We start from the raw sequence: 20,924 nt of genomic DNA on the forward strand, positions 1-20,924 counted from the left end.
CATAATTGTAATAGCCACTCTGGTATTTGAAAAGGCACTCCTCTAAATATGTTAAATTGCTATACTGAGATGTTACACGCTGTATGCGTGAAGCTCAAGCACTAGTGTGGGGCCTTGCTCTGACCCTCTGTGAGTGTTCTACAGTGTATCGGCAGTAGGATACACTGTAGGTGGGGTTTCTCCTATCCAAGCTCAGCTGGGAATATGTCCTATTTGTGTTTTTTTTTTTTTACTGTCATCTCATTTAGTCTTGGCCGTAAGACTCCAGTTTATATCTGTGATAAAATGTTCCAATGCTGTTGGCCATACATAAAATAATCCTGAAGGAACACTTAGTTACTGGCACAAAAATGTTGCTTTAAAAAAAAGAAAAACCCTAACATTTGACCTCCAAAATGAACTTCTTCGTTGGTATCTGTGCTAAAATGTAACGGAAGTATATTCTAAGGTTATTATTGCTAAGCACAATTGTGTTCTTGGGAGAACATTTTTGGCCCTCATGGTGCCAGATTATCCTGTAATGTGACAGGTTCTCCCTAGACTCCATGTTAAGGAGGCTGAGTGCTTTGTGTTTTCTGAAATCCTCAAAACTACAGTGAAAGAGCACACCTTCAGTCTCTTCCACTGGCCACATCTCATATGGGAATGTCAGAAAACATAGAGCTCCAGAGATCATTTTAATACTATTTTATAAATGTCAGATTTTATAAAGGACAAGGCTTTCTTGCTGCATAGTATATCTCCACTATATCTAGTAAGACTGATGTTTCTTCAAACTGTGCTGCAGCTGGTAGCCAGGCAACAGACTCAAGAACACAGAACAATTACATTACAGTCTATTTTTATCATTTTAAATAGATTATAAAAATAGGAAATAGTGAATGAATAGTGGGTAGCAGTTAACTACATCCAAATAAAATAACAGGGTTTACTCCATATTATGTTTAAGTGATAACATAATTGCTGTGGAGGGTTATAAGGTAATAATGGAACTCCAGTAAAGCATTAGTCCAGTAAAGAAGGCACACACCGTGCCACTGTCACTATTTCATAGTTATTTATTTACTTGTGCTTGTCTTTATTTACTTGTGTTTGTCTGAAATAATCATGGTAGTCCACTGAAAGAGCTCACTTTTTGAGAGTAGGGCTCTAGTTCCCATGGGAAGCATTTCATCAGTAAACAGTAAACAGTAAACAGTTGTTTTAAAAGCTGCATTTATTTTGACAACCTACTATTTAAAGAACTTCCTTTTATTGAAGCTTTCTTCTTCCCAGAATACCTTCCCTTTGCAAAACCGGTATTTTCATATACAGCTTTCCAATGTGCAGCACCAGGATTGAGAAGGTAGTGTTTGCTGTTGTCACATGGCACTGCAGTGTAATCAACTTTAAAAGCCCACAAGCCTGATTACTTTGAACCAAACCAGAGCCTCGTTTCTTGTAGATCATTTTTCTATTTCCACCATTACAATAATTATAATACATCTACAGTATAAAGACTATCCTGCTCCTTCCAATCTGGCCTAGATCCCCAATTTTAAACAGGAATACTGTGTTTTATTGTTGAAATTAAAGAAACATTCCTACACATTTTCTCCTTTGCCAAGGTTAAGCTATTGGGATTTATTTATTTTCCCTCACTGTAGAAATTCCCAACAACAGCTCAGTAGAACTGAAAGTCAGTGGGTGTCCTCTGACCCCCAAGTCAATTGTCTCTCTTATACCCGGAACTCGAGAGCTGGTGTCATTGAGCTACAGGCCTTTGGAGTACAAAGGCCAGCCATCCCTGCCTTTGTCTGCTTGAGCTCACCAAGCCTGGCCAGCTGTAGCGTGCTGAAGAGAAACAATCTCTGCTGGTTTTGCCTCCGTAACCCATGGGAGCACCAGAGCACAGCTAGGACGTGAAGGAGTGGGAGCTTGAGCCGCACAAAATAAGTGAGAAAGCGCTGCATTGCAGTTTAGACTGGTCAGGTGCAGGTTGTGCCTGCAGTGCATTCTCTTGAGCCTGGTTCATGCTTCTATCGCAGATGAATGCGGTACGTCAGGCGCAGACAGCTATAAAATCTGTGCAGCTTCACTATTTGCTGTACGAAGGACGCATCGTGTCGCAGCCCTTTTGACTGCGTAGCTGTCGTTCATACTTTTAAATACAGACTGCATTCACGTAATTGGAAACGTTGACATTTCAGGAGGTGTGTTGAGTTTGTACCTCTTATACAACAGGTTTAAAAAAAAAAGCAAGCAATAGAGAGGTGCGGGTATGTAACAGTGAGAGTATTTTAGAATGACAGGTGAAAGGTTTGATAATCTGATAAACAGATTGGGACCATTGCTTTAATGCAAAAATACACATGCGATGCCAGTGACACTTGCACAAAGACTTGCGGTCACACTGTACATATTACATATGGCAATTCCGAGCAAGTGTGGCCACGAGCTTCCGACTCCACTCTTTACTTCAAGGGTTTTCTTGCTGTTCACAGATCTGTCCTGCAGTTTTCTCCGTCGGGCTTTACATTCTCTCCAGTCCTTTTCTAGTTTTTTCCGTGCCAACGCTGTTTCTTTTCTTTGGGCATCTCTATATTTAAGTGAGGGGTTATATAAACGTGGATGTTTACGAACTTCTTCCAGTAAAAGTTCCTCAAAGTCTTGCTCCATGATGGTTCCCAGCGTACGACCAAACAGCAAATGTTAACATTTTTCAACATCATCCCATCCCATGTGAGTTCAGGTCTTGGACGCATGAGAAAAAACACACAGAGTGTTTATGATTCCACCAGAAATTATGCGAGAGTCTCAAGTATGAACCAGGCTTTCCAGTGGCAGTCATGGTGTGCCCATGCTGAAGACTTAAAGAGAGTATAGCTAATACAATAGTTCTGTAAACTTCCATTAATATAATCTCCCTTGTGCAGTTTTGAAAGCACCTGAATATGTGAGATACATAGTGTATTACAGAAGTATAATTCCTGGAACTATGTGTTTAACTATAACCCCATTTAAGGCTTTCATTAAAAAAAAAAAAAAAAAAATCTAAATAAGAAGCCCTTTTCCTATCAGTGCTTCATAATAATATGTATGCATCGTGAAGACCATTAATGTATGTCTGCTAGTCTTTGGAAGGGTGTCTTATTGTTACCCCAGATGTCTCAAATGTTTTATAATGAAAAATACAATCACTGCTTAATTAAATATTAGCTAGAATGCCCAGTGGTAATCTTTGGTTCTATGACCATTAAATGTTGATGAAAACTAAGCTCAGGAGAGGAACAGCTGTGAATACTGTCTCAATAATGGATATGGATACCTGAAGCACTCCTTAACCACCAGATTAACTCCTAGTTTGCCATTTATTGACATAACAATGGAGAAATAACTGGGTAAACAAGAGTCCCATATCTGGCAATAAATGATTTCTCCAAAGGATAGCGTTGGCCACAATATGACATGGAATATACTGTATTGGTTTGTGAGAAAATGTGTGAGTTCCTTACAGCTGGGCAATACTACTTCTTCTCTATTGTGTCCTAATATATAAGTGAATGGAAGAATAAAATATATGGTTATGTGTTGCATACATAAAAAGAAAGGAATCGCTCAAAGTAAAATCTGTTCCCTCACTGTCAAATTATCATTAGACACGTGGAATGCTGTCAACCTAACCATACCCAGTGACTGCACTTGTTCTTTTTTTCACGATTGCTAGAGTTTATCCAAGCGGAGGTCTTGGCTTGTGGTTTAGATTCAATAAAATCACAAGGGCTTGCCAGACTAGTCTGCTATATACAGTTTTTGTTTTTTATATTTTATTTTAATTCATGTTTCCCTTAACACAAATGTTTACATACACATGTTTATGTGCTGGAAAGGAGTCAACACAGAGTTCCTGAAGAGGCATTAAAGGTAGGTATTCTGCTTCCCAGGTAATGGTACATGTGTGTGTGTGTGTTTGTTTTTTTACTCTCCTGCCTTCTAATCTGGTCTTTATGGGGATTAACGGTATGCTTTGATTCTTGCTCTGAAACCGCTGCCATGCTTACTGCTGCCAAGCCTGCTTCTAAACCTGAGAGCCATTGAAATTAGCTTTAGTGCTGTCTCGCAGCTCCCCTCACCCCTCCCCACATCCTGTAACCTGTCATGGCTAAGACTTTAAGCCAAATCTCTCAATATGTGCCTGGAGTGAAACTAGGGTGACAAAACAAGAAGTGACCAGATGCTCACTGTCTGTACATAGTGCTTTAGACGGTGGTTACACGCGTTTAGAAGATAAAGGTTTACTTATCAACTTAGACGATCTTTTATCACCTTTAGAGACACAATAATATATATTCAGGCTACAAGGTATCAACTTTTAAAGGAGCTGATGAGATTACCAGCCCCTTTGTCCTGGGACAAGGGCTGTGGTCTGGGCATAGGAGAATGCCGTGTTCTATAGCTCATAGTTCACAGCAGTCCTCTGTATATGCAGCATACAATACAACTGCAACACCAGCCAGAACACTAGGGGCCCTTAGGGTGTAGGGCCATCATGGGCAGACGGGACTGATTCATCTTGACAAGACAAAAAAGTGTTCACATTTTTCTGAAGAGATACTTGACCGTTCCCCAGTTCCTTTGGAAGTCTGTTCATCCACATTTGGATGCAGTCTTCGATACTGAAGACCCTGCCAGTCCAGCAGCTACAATCACCCTTCTTTCAGAGTCTTTCCCATCTGCTGTCCAGCTCATTATGACTGAAACTCACTTGCAGCTGTGAGGTACAGTTTTTATAAAGTAGTCGGTGATGCTATTAATAAAATGAATGTATCAGTTATTGGAAGGACAGGACATTAACACAAAAAGTGTGTAACACATCCCCGGCGTTTCAAATATTTTGAAAAGTATGCCTTTTTATATATATATTTTTTCTTTTGATAAAAAAACACTTTATTATTTGTGATGGTCAATTGTGATTGTATACTGAAATATAATTTGGAGCACATCGGACATGTTAAAAATTGTGCAGGGATAAATATTCAAAACATTAATTGAAATGTATTCTGAAGCATACGTTACCCTGGGGTACAAGTTTTAGTCTTTGGTGTAATACGGTGTGATAGTAAAAAAAGAATTTCCAGCTAACTAAAAAAAATAATAGTATTCAGACATGAAAAACCAATGTTTGTTTCAGCAATAAATCGATCTGTAATCTCAACACCATAAAGACCAGCAACAAAGTGGGCCTGTGTCATTTGATGCAAAGAATATCTGCCAGCCAGTTTAAATTGATTTCTAAAATATCTTCAGGGTAGCTGAACTCTCTCTTCTTTGTTTCCTCGCCTGCTGCAGCATGAGAAGTACACAAGCCAGCTTCAAATGAACATCAAGGTGTCGGATGGGAAGAAAGTAGAGCAGACTGATGAAACGGAGAGCGGGGCGGAGTCCCCCAGGGCTAAACTGGAGAAGGGGGACCCCAAAGGACTGCCAGGTAACCCACGTGCAGCCCTGATACAGACAGAGAGAGAGAAGGGGGAGCTTGGCTTAGTTTAAATGATGCTGCAAGAAGCGTTGACACACCACCTTGGTCTAGTGAAGGAAACACATTTGTATTAAATGTGATGGTGTCAATCTGTCCCCATTGTGTAAACCCTTGGAATGATGCCAGCAGACAAACGCTGCTATTTCAGTTTCATACACTGCCGACAGATGGGCTCATTTTAGAGGTTACTGTATATTGCAGACAGAACTGATTTTTTTGCGGCAGACATGTGTTGTACTGCTAGCCGAATACTTTTCTAGAAAATAAACAATAATTAAGGCTGCACCGTAATGTTCCATTTTCCACTAAATTCCACTGATTTCTTGCTGTATTATAATTTTGCCTTTTCTGTGCACTAACAGGAAGCTAATCAGTTTGTTTACCTTCCCTATGTAGTTTTAATTTCAAACACAACCCTTGAAAAAGCACTTGAAAATAGCACTTTAGGCAGAGTTAGTACTGCAGGAGCAATCCAGTTTCTTGATTGTTGATACATAGCAGACAGTAGTATAAAGAAGAAATGTTGATGCCTGGGCATTTGAAGTAGTTCTACCGCTGTTCAAGGAATCTTAGAAAAGTAGTTTCAGTCTGGAACAAGTTGGTGTTTTAATGGTTGAATGTGCATTGTTTTCTGGTACACGTGAGACCACTTGCAGAATGCGTGTGTGGTATTTGCACTTGTACAGATGACAATCAAAGTATTATTTTGATTTATATTGTTTTAAGACCTGGTTGAGATCAAACAGTGGACACTTTAAAAGCAATGTGTAGACTCTTCACAAAAGCCTTCAACTGCAACTCAGATTATTGTTATTATACAATAAAAAGTGATACAATATAGGCATTGAAAAAAAACTATTTTATTAACAATCAAGAATCCAAGAACATGTGATTCTTCACTAAAGCCTTTAAAATACAAATTGAAAACATGTGTGTGCTGGAAATGTAATATATATGAGGCTCCAATTAGGGCACCAGGACTATTAAAGAAAGTTGAATTGAGGCTCGCAAATAGAAAAGCCATAGCAGTCATTGATTATTGGAATCATTGTTGCATCAATTGTACAGGCCAACATTGACAACTAAAAGGTGACTAGGAATAGGTTCATGCCAGCTCTAAGAGATCTGAGTTTATATCAGCAAATCAATGGAAATTAGTATAATTGGATGCATATCACAAATCTGTTGTCTACAAAAGTGACTATCACGTTTAAAAAAAAATAAATAAATAAATGTAACTTGACATTGCAACAATTTCTGATCAAGATCCCCACCTCTACGAGCTTGGTGTACTGCCATTTTTGTATAGCACACGATTCTTAAGATCTGAGACAGAATGTTTAGCTTATGATAAAGATCCGTAAAAGGTAACAAAAAATGTAAGATGTGTTATTCCGTACTGGACAGAAGAAATTACAGAAAATGTATGTGATCACAGTAAATAGGCACAGTTAGAATAGGGTGAGTAACAAGGGTCGAGAGTATCCCAACTTTTTATTACAAAAAAAAAAATAATTGGTAACTTTATTTATGGCGTTTAGGAATATCAATTCTCGGAGTATCAAGCTTGCTTTTTTTAGACTCAATTTCAATGTATAACTTTTTCAACCACGGCCATTAGGTCAAAATCTGGAGCGGGCGGCTAACAAAATTTTCACAAAAATGTCCTGCAATACCTCTAAAACAAGGGGAAAGCATTTAGTTCCTTTTGTAACTGTATACATGCATTCGGTTCCAGTTTTTCAATTTGAGCTGGTTCAGCTAGACTGACTTCAGAAAGAAGATCACAAGCAGAGGCCCCTAGTGTTTGGAGAATTATACAGATTGCTGTGGAGAAAGACTGCTTCCCTAGTAGACTGCAGAAACCCAGTGAGAATCAGCTTTTTTCATTCTTGAGCTTAATTTGGCTTCTCTTAAAGCGATCTGTCTTGTCAAAATGTAATTATTTACACAGCAGGCCTCCAAGAAAACATTTCTACATGTATTGTTGTAATCTGTACGCCTAAGCAGACATTTAATTAAAAAATCATCTACTTTTCATTACCTGTTTGTCAGATACAAAATATGTAGCATATTCATCCTGTAATTACTTGTTACCACTGCTGTATCATTTTTTGGTGTGTTACCTCAACATGCATTTACAGGTTGATTGGCAGGATCACAGGCATGATTAGAACATCTCAAAAATTACTTTAACAGTCTGGGATAGCGTGAAACCAAAAAGTTAAAATTCTCGACTTTAGGGACTTTTCAGCTAGCTTTGCTTTGATTTTGCTAAATGTTTTTTTTTCACTTTTGGGTTCACCAGATGTGAAGCAAACAACACGAGTCAGCAAAATGATACCAAAGTTAGTTGGAAATGTGACAAAAAAAAAACTGACATGCGTTTTGGTTGAATTCTCAGGAGGCCAGACGTTCTTGTAAATTTGTTGTGGAATGTCTCTACTGATGTACTGTAGTAGTTCTAAAAGATTACCTGTATACCATGTGCAATTCATGTACCCCTCTGCCAAACCATTACAACCCACACACATTTTGGGTTAGGCCAGGCTAAATACTTACTAACAACGGGCCTAGAGCCAGAACGCTTGAGCTACAGCTGAGAGCTACACCCTGTCCTAAACTCAAGTTATGAACTGTAAACGCCCTGCACCTCCATTCTGCTGTAAGGCATGCATGTCTTTTGTCGGTGACTATTAAAGTCATAATGCTACATTTGCTTTGTCAACAATTACATTTGTGTTGCTGGTTTTGTGTTGCTAAGCTCCAAACTTTGTACACACATTGTAGATGTCCATATTTCTGCTTCACTCACTCTCATTTAACTGTAACTGCACAAAGCACTAAATATCATAAGGACATTAAGAAAATGTATGAATGAGAGAGGCTGTTCAACCCATCAGTGCTCGTCCGGTTCCTAGTAGCTGATCTCAAAACTTTGTCAAGTCTTAAAACCCATTCCATAGTCTCACCACACCCCTCTGTCCTAATTATATCTCAGGTTAGTTTCTAACTGTATCCTCTGGTCCTGGTTTCTGTACTGCGCTTAAAGCTTTTTTGTTAGGGTTAACTGTCAATTCCTTTTAAGATTTTAAAGACTTCAATTAAGGCACCCCAAATTCTTCTTTATTGTAGGCTAAATAAACTACAAGGCTGGCCAGGATGCCTGGTACATGTAGGGATTAAAAATACCTCCCCTTTCTTTGTACTGTTAAGAAACACTGACTGTTTAAAACCTACGTAGACAGAGCATTCCTTAATATCTACAGATCAACATGTTATCTTGCGAACATCCAGGTAATGATCATGGTTTGAGCACTAATCCACTGATGAGATTAGTTTTAAAGGGTTTTCATAGACTTCTTGATCTATATTGAAGTGGCAACTGTACAAACAACTTGAAGTACTATTTCTAATTGGTGTCATGAGGCACTTTATTAGAAGATTTTAACATGACCTTGTTTAAGGAATACTTGTATAAACACAGACCAGTTCACGTTTTTCTGTTTATGTGAATATGCTAAACAAAAGCAGTCTGGCAAGCTGGTTGAGAATAGGAACCACTGCAAACCCCTAATCCTCCAAGCATGTGACCAGAGCTGCTCCGAGTTCAGCAGTACTAAATCATTGCTACTAAGCTGTCTGTTTAAGTTTGTGTGCGGCTGGAAATCCAAGCTACTCTGCTGGACCCTTTTAGCCTTTCCTCCTCCTACTATTTTGCCTGCTTTGCCTGGTGCTCTTAATCAGTGCGGTTTGACCTTTCTGTAGAAGGATGCCAGTCACAATGAGGTCATGTTCTCCGTAGAGTGTTTGTAAAATCAACTTTAACATTTGGAAGGAGTTAGAAATAATTATTACTGCTAGCTGGTAAAACAAATACATGCAATATATGTGCAATGCTAAACTGATGTCCATCTTGATAGCAATTTTAAGTTCTCAGATTTTAATTAATGTGATTCAAAAACAGTAAATTAAGCACATCAACGTACCACAATGCCAAACGGTTCCCGGTAACCTTTATAACCACCGGCTGTTGCAAGTATAGCAGGGGCTTGCCTGTTTTCCTTGCAGAGTGACATAGCAAGTTGAATTATTGATCAACAGCTTTTGTAGTTAAATAGTTATTGATTGGCAATTTTCAGATAGCAGCCCAAAATAATGACTTGGCAACCTTTACATTGGGGATGTCCATTCACGGTCCTGCAGGGCCATTCCACTGGGTGGAGGTTTAATTGGTCCATTTAAACAATTTAGACCAGGGTTGGAACAAAGAACAGGACTGGGAGGCACAACTTTGGCCACCCCTGCTTTTACATTAACTTAACTGATCCAGATGCTTCCAAGTACATGCAAAAATTCTGCTACCGTAGCTAGACAGTGCTGGGCAAGGGCTTGGTTTGTATCAACTGTTTATAGTGTGTTTTTGTTATGCTAGCTGTTTTGTTTTGTTTGTGTGGTTGTTGTTTAGGAGCACATTCTGGTAATCTGCTCAAGTGCAGAATTAATCTGCACACAGCCTCACACAGGGACTCGTTCTCAGTTTAACTGTTTACAAAGTAAAGGATGAAACAGTTGCCAGCCTACTGCCAACCTAATAGAACACTGTGTCAGAAGTGCTTGGTGCAGGAAAGGGGCCCTGAGATTGTATTTCAGTGAAACGTGGCAGTCACCCTTCTCCCCTGTTGGTATTAAATCCAGCATAGTTTTGTAGTTTCTTTCTTTAGGAGATTGCATCTAAAACAGAATGTTTTTTTCATTTATGTGCACTGCACTTATATTCCTTTTAAACTTCTATATTCTCAGTTTATTTAGAGCTTTTATATCCAAGTATTTTCTGTCCATTTTTTTTTTTAGTTTTAGCATTAGAGGGCTTTACAGTCTGGTAGTTGAATGTGTCGGGATGGCAAAACCATACAGACCAAGATAAAGTCTGATAATCAGGGTCTTCTTGCGATAGGAAACTGCTAAGTTAGAAATACTAGATGAAATTAAAATTCAATGACAAACGTTTCAACTAAAAGCTTTTTTCAATGTCAAGTCTCTGCAACAACTGTATAGCTTTGAATAAAACAAAGTGTTAGTTTAACACACACACTTAAGACAAAACAATTCCCTTAAATTAAAAAGCAATTTAATTGATGAATTCCCAATATTTGCTAATAATTTGGTGTATTGGAGCAGGCTAGTCAGGTATGGGGATGCAGGTGATAGATAGTGTAAAGTTACCAGGGTTCACAATTACAGTAGCTCAAATCATAAAGCCTTTGCTTATGGCTTTGGAGAGAGTCCAACGAAGAGCAACTAGACTAATCCCAGGGCTAGAGTTATGAAGACAGATTGCGGGAACTGAGTCTGCTGTGATTCCACCACAAAGGACTAAAAGACACCTGTAGTTGAGCGAACAAAATATTTCTATTAGTGCAAGTGTTTGAAAGCTTGGGGTCTTCAAAAGTAAGAAGCCGGACCTTTATAATATTGGCTTGACCATGCCTGAAATATACATACAGAAATATCTGATCAGTGCATCAGTTTGTGCATGGCCAGTCCAAGAATGAAGAATGTGAGGCCAGCCCTCCGATTCATTATTGATGACGGATATACTTTTGTGTAAATGTTCACTTTCTTACATTTTTTCACATGGCATGGCCCTAAGGAGGTTCAAGGCAACATGGGGTACGGTTACTTGTTTTTTAGTTTGAGGTTCAGACCTGTATTTTATACAGTACCACAGAAATATTAATAAAATACATTCTCCATTCTCTTCCCCAGATCACCGCTGTTAGAGATAAGTCACGCTGTGCCTGGTTAAATAAATAAATGATTGATTGATTTAGTCTTGGAGTCCCTCCAGATTCATTGTACTCGTACTTAAGCATGTCCGGTTAAAGAGTGGCTTTGAATAAATATTGTGAAGCTCCATGCAGTGCTAAAGGTGTGTGTGTGTAAATAGATCCAGTACCTAATGGCAGTCACTTTCACTCTGTTCAGAGACTAGCACATCCCGCCCCACGCCTCTCTACGGCCAGCCATCGTGGTGGGGAGAAGACGACGCCGGAAACAAAGTGCCGCCCGCAGATGGGACACGACCAGAGGAAATACAGTCCGGTGAGGCACCTTATGTTGATAGCACTTTCAGGTTGCTTCTCAGGTTTGAACGGTTTAATAGGAATAGCAGGATTAGCTCATATGACTGGCACGTGAATAAAATGGGGTTTATGGTATTTTATTTAATTATGTACTACAGTATTATTTAGCAATGCGGTTTTAAATTTTTTTTTTATTTAATTTTTTTAATTTTTTTTTTTTAACTAAACCCCCAATGCAAAAAAACAAACAAAAAAAAAAAACTTGATTTCATTCAAAAACTTGAATTAAAAAAAATAAACTTAGAATTCATAAAAATTGTCAGTCTTTGCTTCATGATGATATTTACAATCCATGCTGTGGCCACACATTGACGTTTACACAATTGTAAGTCGCCCTGGATAAGGGCGTCTGCTAAGAAATAAATCATAATAATAATACATTTAGTGTTGTAAGCCCTATACTCCATAAATCTTGAAGTATATGATTAAAATGTCTTGACACGAAAGCCATTACTCATGCACCCTCTGAGGACTTTGCATTGGCTGCCCATAGAATTGTGAAGCAGATCTCAGATCTCTGAACTCTTTGTTGGTGAATTAAATCACTTCTTTCAGCCATGTATTTATGCTTTATACTAAAATATGATTGCTGGGTGACTGTTAATACGGAGCGGCCATCTCAGATTCTGAAACCTCCAGTAGAAGTTGCAATTATTAGCAGAACCTTTCTATGAAATCCCTATACAAGGCCATGTACACTGCCAAGCCAATTTATTAGGATTGGTCTACCCAATTGGACTTTGTATTGCTCTGATTTCGAGATGGAAAGTAGGTTGGTTATGTGACATGTGATCCCTGCACAACTTTTAAAGCTGTGGAAGCAGCACAATTAAAAACAGTCTACCAGTCAAATACAGAGATAACAGCATTCGAAAGAGCCACAGGAGCAATGCCAGTCCTATTAGTAGGCTGCTCCAGGGTCATCAGAGTGTATCAGCAGTGGCAAAAAAAAGCACAGGAGAGACAGCTGTGGCCACAAACACAGGGAAAAGACAATAAGAGAGGCTTATCAAGTCTACAGTGTTAATAACTTGAGTGGCCTAACATCCCACAAGACAGTACATCCCAGTGTTTGTACCTGTGCTCAATCATCAGGTTCTGATCTGGTAATGCGTGTGCTCCTCCCTCAAGTAGTGGTGATGCAGCAGTGAGACATGTTTCATCTAAGCTCTACTGATGGTCAGGGAAGCAAAACTGAATCTAAGTAGTTCATCCCTAATTTGAAACACCTGGAAACAAAACTCATTTGTCCAATTTTAATACTACCAGTAGGTTTCTTTTTAATGATGCGGTAACAAATTTCTATGTACATTTTTTTTTTTTTTATAAAACTAAGTGGCACTACACTAATCTTAGAAATTCCAGTAACATTTTTTCTAGGTTGTTTGCAAGGTATAACTGCCAGCAGCTGTATTTGAGGCTTGCTTTGATGGTTGTTAAATTTCAGGAATTAAACAGCACGACGCAGCAAAAAGAAAAAAAAAGGAGCAAGAATGTATAGCATTTTCTTGTACTGCATTTTAAAATGTTTAAGAAGGTTCTTCTAATTTGTATACCATTTCATAGACAGTGAAAAGTATTCACAATAATGAATCTTCCAAGCTGAGTAGATGTTAGGACTATTCATTAAATTGCTATAACTTTGACTTCAAAAGCAGTATCAGAATCCTACAGTCACAACAACTCATATTTAAGGTATAAATCACAAACAAAACGATGCCAACAGTTTTGTCCAAATACAGTAATCTGTCGCATATCCGACTGCGGTGGGACCACAGTAAGGGTGGATATGTAAAAAGGCGGATGAATGAATCCTGTTTTAAATACCATTATACACAGCTGTAACAATTAATATATTCACACAATAGATTCAGCTTTTATTAGGGAGCTCCCCTAAATCCCTTGTTTAGAAAGATACAGAGTATTCATGCTTGTGACAGAGAAGCCGTCTGCCGTGTGGGTGCGTGCATTCACTGCTGAGTGACAGGCAGGAGATCGAGACGGAGGTTGAAGTTGATACACCCCACAGGTGAACAGGATTTATTTACATATCAACACACTGAACAGCTCAAATGACACCACCAGCAATGGCAGCGCACGGAGCACATACAACACAGTGTACGAAAACTTTGGTAGGATCTACAATCTCTGAACTAATCTTCTCTGTTCAATAATAAACTCACATTGCTAAAGAGCTTGATCATGGCAGATAAACGGTTAGGGAGGATTACTGTACTTGTTTATTCAACACGAGTTACATATTTTACGTACATTTCATGTCTCTCGCTTTTTGAATCTGACTGAGGCCACAAGTACAATTTGTTGGTGGTCTCAAACTAGCACCCACACAACCACCACGTCATTTAGCACAATTCAGCATTACTTAAAGCAGGGGATGTTCATGGGGTGGATGTTGAGCAGAGGTCTGTAGAATCAACATAGTTTATAATTAATATCTTCATTCTGTAGCTTTTCCCGTCGTCCCCTTTTCTGATAAGACCACATGTTAACCGTGTCTGCCCTGAGATGGCACTTGTGACTTGTTTCAGATAACAAAACCACTATAGTCCTGACAGATGACCCTGATAAGCACTGGTTCAAATATAAAATTCCATCAATTGTCTGTAAATATTGACTGAACTCAAATTGAGCTTCTGAGTCTGGCGCCGTGGTCCATTCAAATTCCCAGTGTATTGCTTGCAGTGAAAAATGATGACTTTCTGCTAAGCATTGAACACGTTGTTTATCCTTGAAACTAAAAGTACAGCCACAAGTTCCTGTATGACTGGGTGCCTGCTTTCTCTGTATAATTATAGACTTGGAGCCTGATATAAAGTCATAATAACCAAAAAAATAAAAGCTAACCTAACATTTCCAGTAGCATTTCTCCATGAAGTCAGTCCTGTTCCATTTTTCTATTTTGAAAAAATCTACACCTGTGAGAAAAAACAGAATATTTCACTCCCTTTTCACCCATCTCATTTTACCATTTTACATTTTCACATTAACAGGAACTGCTTTCTGACAAGGTTTCTTAGGGATTATGTTGCCTTGGTTCCCATCAATATTCTTTTACCTAAACACCCAGATCCATATCTTGTACAATTTTGATTTAGATAATAATCAAAACATTTCTGGGGCAGGTACGTGGAAGCTTAGTGACTGTGACAAAACCATGACCCAGTTTCACAAATAGCATTTACACACGGATTGTGCTTGCTGTCTACCCACAGAGGGCCCGAAAGAGACGGCCAGACTTGACCCAGAAGTCAACGGGACCATTGCAGATTACAGGGACTCCCAGGGTAAATCTATCTACTCCTACCGCCGGGAGCCCAGCTACTTCGAAATCCCCACCAAGGAGTTCCAGCAGCACCACAAGTCCCCAGAGGCCGAGGTGCACGAGATCCCCACCAAAGACACAGACGCTGCCCCCTCCCCTGTCCCAGCCACTACGCCCCCCGTGGTCCAGAGCCATGCCTCGTTCACCATCGAGTTCGACAATTGCACCCCTGGCAAGATAAAGATCAGGGACCACATCACCAAGTTCTCCTTGCGCCAGCGGCAGTTTGGCAAGGACCTGGCGGCAGCCCCCACCGAGGTGATGTCAGTGGAGAGCAAGGTGGCCGACTGGCTGGTCCACAGCGACCCCAGCTTGATGAGGAGGAAGCCCCCCTGCGACGATGTGTACAGCACTAAGAGCGACCTGCCCGTTTACATCAAGACGCTTCAAGGTAGGCGGTTCTTCCACTCTTACTAACTTTTCTCACTCGCTTGGTCGATTTTAAGTTAACTAGGCGGGAGTCTGTGAATTGTAATAAAATAAAAAGAACATGCTGAATGGAGATAAGTTTGGAGTTTAAATGTTTCCACATTACCCAAACTAGTAAGGGTACATTGTACTGAGTGCTTTCCAGCAGTCCAGATATGCTGAAGTTTAAACATTTAACTGTGCTCAAGTTTAAAGGTTAAGGAAACTCAGCAGAATGTAACATCCCTGGAAGCCATCAAGTCATAAATCGCGTTGCAGTCTTAAAGATAAACCACTTGGTTGAGGTTTAGCCCCTTCAATGTAAGAGCTGTTTGTATCTATTACAGGTGTTTGTTTCTTTTTCTGAAAAGTGTTATTGATCATGAGCTATTTAACCTATTCCTACAAATCTGCCACGGTTCAATATTTAATTGATTACTGAACATGTTCGTTACTACTTTTTATAAGCTGGAGTCAAATACAGCGTGGCTTGCTTTCAGTTTTAAGGGCGTCTCCTGCTTTAATGGGAAAATAAGTATGATCCTCAGTTGGCCAATATTTAACAACTGGTTCTGGTCCAATTACCTATCCTCTTATTGAGTTTAATTTACATAACAACAATATGCTATACAAAGGTGGATGCCTTTAATGGTTCTCCATTGAATTTGGTAGTATTCATTGCTTTGGGTGGATTGCCATTAAAACCTTTTGAATGCAAGTGTGGTGAGTTTCTGTTCAGGAATACCAATGTATACAGAGAGTAATGGGTCTGAGTGAGGTATACGTATTCATCTCTTAATATAATATGTTGCAAGGCAGTGAGTGTATTTATCAGTTTACTCACACATACACACACACACATTGTATACTGTATAACTAAAGCTACAGAGTGCAGAATCAAACTGCACTAGTACTTGATTCACAGTTCCCAGCCACCCGAATGAGCATTCAAGATAAAGGAACCCAGTGCTGTTTCCAGCTGTAGCTTTATATAAGCTCCCTTTTTTATTATTTCTCCCTTTTCCTTGCAGTCAACAGACATGAAGACGGGACCCAGAGCGACTCGGAGGACCCCATCCTGTCAGAGAAGCCCAACAAGCAGACCACTCCCGAGGAGGAGCCGCTTCATTCGCCCCCTGAGTCTCACTCCTCTCTCCAGAGCCAAACCAAACTGGAAACCCAGGAGTCGCTCAACCAGCAGGCCTTCGTCATAGAGTTCTTTGATGACAATCCCCGCAAGAAGAGGTCGCAGTCCTTCACCCACAATTCCGTGAACGGTGATTCCTACTCCGCCCTCAAAGCCAAGCTGGAAAAACGCAAAGTGGCCGTAGCCACGACACAACACACAAGCGGGCCGGTGAAGAGCGCAGCAGGCCCCCAGAGGTCCAGCTCACTCAAACGAGAGAAGACAGAAGACCGTCTCAGCTCAGGCTCCTCCTTGTTCTCCTCCCGCACACCAGTGACCGTGAAGCCCTTTGGCAGCGTGGGGAAGAAATCCAAGCTGGCCCAGGACTTTGCGGCCGAGTTCTTGAAAGCTCAAAGTGCCACTGCTCTAGCCGTCGCTACCCCCGCCCCTGAAAAACCAATCCCTCAGCCTGTATCTGCTCCCCCGGTGATGGAGTCTGCTCCTCCCCAACTTCCAACTCCCCCCACCTCTCAGCCTGTCACCCCATTTTTGACGATTGGATCCCTGGCTGCCCCTCTTGCGTTTCCCCTTGCAGTCCGGTCCCTGGACATGAAACCAGGAAAACTAGGTCGGAACGAGGAGGACGACAGCCTGAGTGACGCAGGGACCTACACCATCGAGACGGAATCACAGGACAAAGAGGTGGAGGAAGCTCGGAACATGATCGACCAGGTAATTATTGTGTTACAGTAATGAGAGGTGGCTTTGGATGTCTGAAGGTAAACTCGTAATACTGTTTCATTATACTGAAGCCCTTACAGTAGTCTGTACAGCCCCTGAAGTAACCTGGGTAATTCAGAATTCATACTGCGATGCATTTCGATATGTTGTTGCAGCACCGCCACCCCTTAACGTTTTCATGTTGTTTGATTTAAAGGCTGAGCATTTGCTGTCCTTGAGTTAGATAACCGTGTTGTATTTCATGGTAGCTGAAGACCATTAACAGCACAGTATCTCAGATGGCATTGTGTATTGCATCAAGGAAATGGGCCATGCTGGTCATTTGCATACATAAACAAAGATAATGCCTAGTATATTGCAGTAAGCTGAGAGAAATTTAAAATAAAAAAGTCTGTGACATATTTTACTTGGTTGGTCAGTTTCCCATTAAATTTGCATCTAAATGTTAATTAAACTTTACAAGTTCTATTACATCTTCACATATTTCAGAACACATTTTAATAAGATACAAGCTCTTTTCAAGTCTGTTTCATATACAAGCGCTGATAACAAAACTGTGACCTTGGAAATAACATGGGTCGGGAAGCCTTTTCTTTGCTGCAGAGTTGAAAAAGGTGTTTTTTTATCGTTTATATGCTTTGAACAAAAGTCCTATTACTGTTTATTTTCCAAACTAGTCAAACAGTTAAAACCCCTCTCTTTCCTGTTACTGTTCTCATATACCATAGACCCTTCTCTCTCGTGCCCTCTGCTGGCCTAATTGGGGAACTATGGACACCATATTTACTACATTAACTTTGTACTCATTTTAGCATATTTGTTAACTTGCGCTTGACCACAAGAGTTTGGTTAATTCGATTGCACTTAACCCTCAGGGCAAGCTTGTTTTCAGTGTGTCTTTAGTAAGTTTATAGTCGGTTATTATCTGCAGGTACTGTAAAAATACAGTTTGATACTGCTAATTGCATTTTCTATGAATATCATAGAGTTTTATAAAGTGAAGTTTAATGGAAGCCCATAAAGGATGGAGATCACTTTTTGCTGAGTAAAATCTCAGAGGAGTTATATTATGGAGTTATATTTCACTGTTTTGCACTTACTGACAGACAATGCACAAATCACACCCTACCTGCATTCCCTTGCTTCGTCACATCTCTTGTGTTCTGAGTGCTTTCATTACATTATTTATTGTTTTACACTGTGAATTTACACTGGGGCTCACGAAAGGTGGTAGAGGCAGGCCTGATGCAGGCAGACCCTAGGAAAGCCTTACCTCACAGCTTAGCAAGCACGCCTCAGTACTGAACTGAACACCCCCTGCCAGTCCTGGGTCTCTTCCAGTGATGCTCAGTTATGTGGTGATTTTATGATGTTGCTAATCTCCACTGGAAGACAGATTGAGACCACCAAACTGATTGCACTTGTAACCTGAGTGATGACTTCCAGTGTCTTTGCCTCCTGTACCTGCATCTACCTTCCATCGCATCTCATCCCAGAGGGAACCCCAGCCTCAGCACACCCCTTTGGGTTTTTTTATGTCTCAATCAACACTCTTATTTTTTTTCAATAACTAATTACTTCCCATAGGGAATGCATGTCCACCTGTAACAGAGATACATATATATTAAGATAATATAGATCTCAGGAGCTTTTAATGTAATGTTTAATTGTTAATGTAATACTACCAAAAGAAAACTACCATACTTAAGAGGTTTCAAGAATAAAGGACAAAATGGGTGTTTCTAAAAGCCCTGATGTAACACTAAAATGCATGGCAAGTGTTGACTTTTTTTTTTAATTAAACATTAAATGTAACATTGTGTCCCCAAGTAGCTCTCCTGGTAAAAGCACGGCCACATGGTGTGCAGGGTGAGTCATACATTCAGGGTAACGCAGGTCCTGGTTGTGCGAAGTCGCTGGTCATTGTGTTTGCTGTGGCGTGGACTCTACCGGCCAGGCACCTAGTGACCTGAGGCGGACACCTACAGAGCTGGGCTTTGTCCTCCAGAAACTGTAAATTGGGGAGAATTGGGGCATCTTCTTCTTTTAAAATAGGTGATTCAGTAAGGTTTTTACACTTTGCTTTGTTGAGCAGATGACTATTGTAATGTTTTGGAGTGCCTTTTAATAAAAAAGAAATATATGTTACACTAATTAAATGAACTGTTGCAAATGGACATGGTCCAGCAAACTCTTCTGCTTTATCTTAACAGGTCTTTGGTGTTCTCGAGTCCCCTGAATACACTGGAGTATATAGGCCCGTAATTAATGATGACAAGGAAGAACATAATAGCTGTCGGCATAGCAAAAGTAACACTGTGGATCAAAAGGAAACTCCATTGCAGGGCTATAACCGAGCATTCATTAGTGGCCCACAGATTGAAGGAAGCGGACAGGTAACTAGCCTACACCAGGGTGTTGCTTTCCATTGCAACACACTAGTGGCATGTCTGTGTAAACTGTACAATCAAGAATGTGAAATGTCGATGTGCATGCCTGTACTTGCAGGTTTGGGAGATGGATTGTGAAATGTATTGGCTGCATGCTTTCATTGATTGTTTTGGGAGAGGTTTGGCTATGTTGGAGGAGACTTTTTTTTTAAATAATGATAATAAAAAATAATGTACACACAACTCCACATAATAAGGCAGCAATTTCCATTGAGGGATTCTGATGATAAGATGTTTGTGAAGTGGTGTATCAGTGTCACTGTAACCCCAAAATGGAATTGCATCCTTGTGCTGTATGTACAGTTTTGGTGTATTTTATTTGTTGTGCTACAAACCGACGCATTTGATAACTCAGTGAAAGACATTTACCTACTGGGTTCCCTTTGAAATTCAGAAAATGGGTCAGAAATGTGTGGATTTCCAGTGTCTGGTTTTGCTTATTGTTTCTTTGTCAGTGTTTGTACTTGCAATATTTTCTTAGGCAAATTTATCCCCCATTTTCAATTGAGAAAAAATCTAGAGGCCGTTAATGTTAATTTTGGTTCTGTCTTTATATAGAAACCTTGTGAACAGAATTTGTTTAAGGAAGATTACGTGCCTGTTGTGTTGGTGTTGTAGGCTCGACACGTAGGGCCGGTTCCTCCAGGAGGGCCGAAGTGGGTATCCAGGTGGGCCAGTCTGGCAGACAGCTGCGGAAACTCTGGACCCGCCAGCGGCTTGCATGATCTGCAGCAGCACGGGGATGTTACAGACCGAGGTAAGAAGAGATTCAATTCAGCGTAATGGTACCTGATAGTAAAAGACCTGTTACTTGCCTATATTTTAACAGCACGTCCTTCTTACTGCTTTTGTTTTACATCAAGCCCACTCCCTTTGCTCTGCAATCAGATTCCCTGGCTTTGCCCCCTGTGGGGATCTCAGTGTAGTGCACAATGCAATGGGTAAATGCTGGATTGCAGGTCGGCAGTAGAAGCCACTTGGGAAATGCTAAACGATATGCAAAAAAATGTCCGAACTGCAATTACATTTGTACGAAAGTTTGCTGATGGTCCATCTGTAGGCAACAGGGGCTTGAAGTAAATTTCTGTTAAAGTTCTGAAACTAAAAAGGTGAATCCCATTTTAAGCATAATTACTGAAACGGTTTAACTAAACAGATCATTCATTTTAAGTTGGAATGCAGATTTAATTTA

General features: G+C 40.1%; 1 protein-coding gene across 4 annotated transcripts in view; it reads left to right on the forward strand.

Moving 5' to 3' along the window:
- LOC117425215 (centrosomal protein of 170 kDa protein B-like) overlaps positions 1 to 20,924 on the forward strand; it is a 54,451-nt gene that overhangs the window by 18,953 nt on the left and 14,574 nt on the right. For all 4 annotated transcript variants that reach the window (XM_058991418.1, XM_058991419.1, XM_058991421.1 and 1 more), the window contains exons 5-11: positions 3,845 to 3,903; positions 5,329 to 5,467; positions 11,507 to 11,623; positions 14,898 to 15,398; positions 16,447 to 17,273; positions 19,496 to 19,678; positions 20,351 to 20,489. In XM_058991418.1, the coding sequence (XP_058847401.1) occupies positions 3,845 to 3,903; positions 5,329 to 5,467; positions 11,507 to 11,623; positions 14,898 to 15,398; positions 16,447 to 17,273; positions 19,496 to 19,678; positions 20,351 to 20,489 (1,965 nt within the window). The remainder of the gene's footprint in view (positions 1 to 3,844; positions 3,904 to 5,328; positions 5,468 to 11,506; positions 11,624 to 14,897; positions 15,399 to 16,446; positions 17,274 to 19,495; positions 19,679 to 20,350; positions 20,490 to 20,924) is intronic.

The sequence above is a fragment of the Acipenser ruthenus genome, chromosome 18 (assembly GCF_902713425.1).
Source record: "Acipenser ruthenus chromosome 18, fAciRut3.2 maternal haplotype, whole genome shotgun sequence".
Lineage (NCBI taxonomy): Eukaryota > Metazoa > Chordata > Actinopteri > Acipenseriformes > Acipenseridae > Acipenser > Acipenser ruthenus.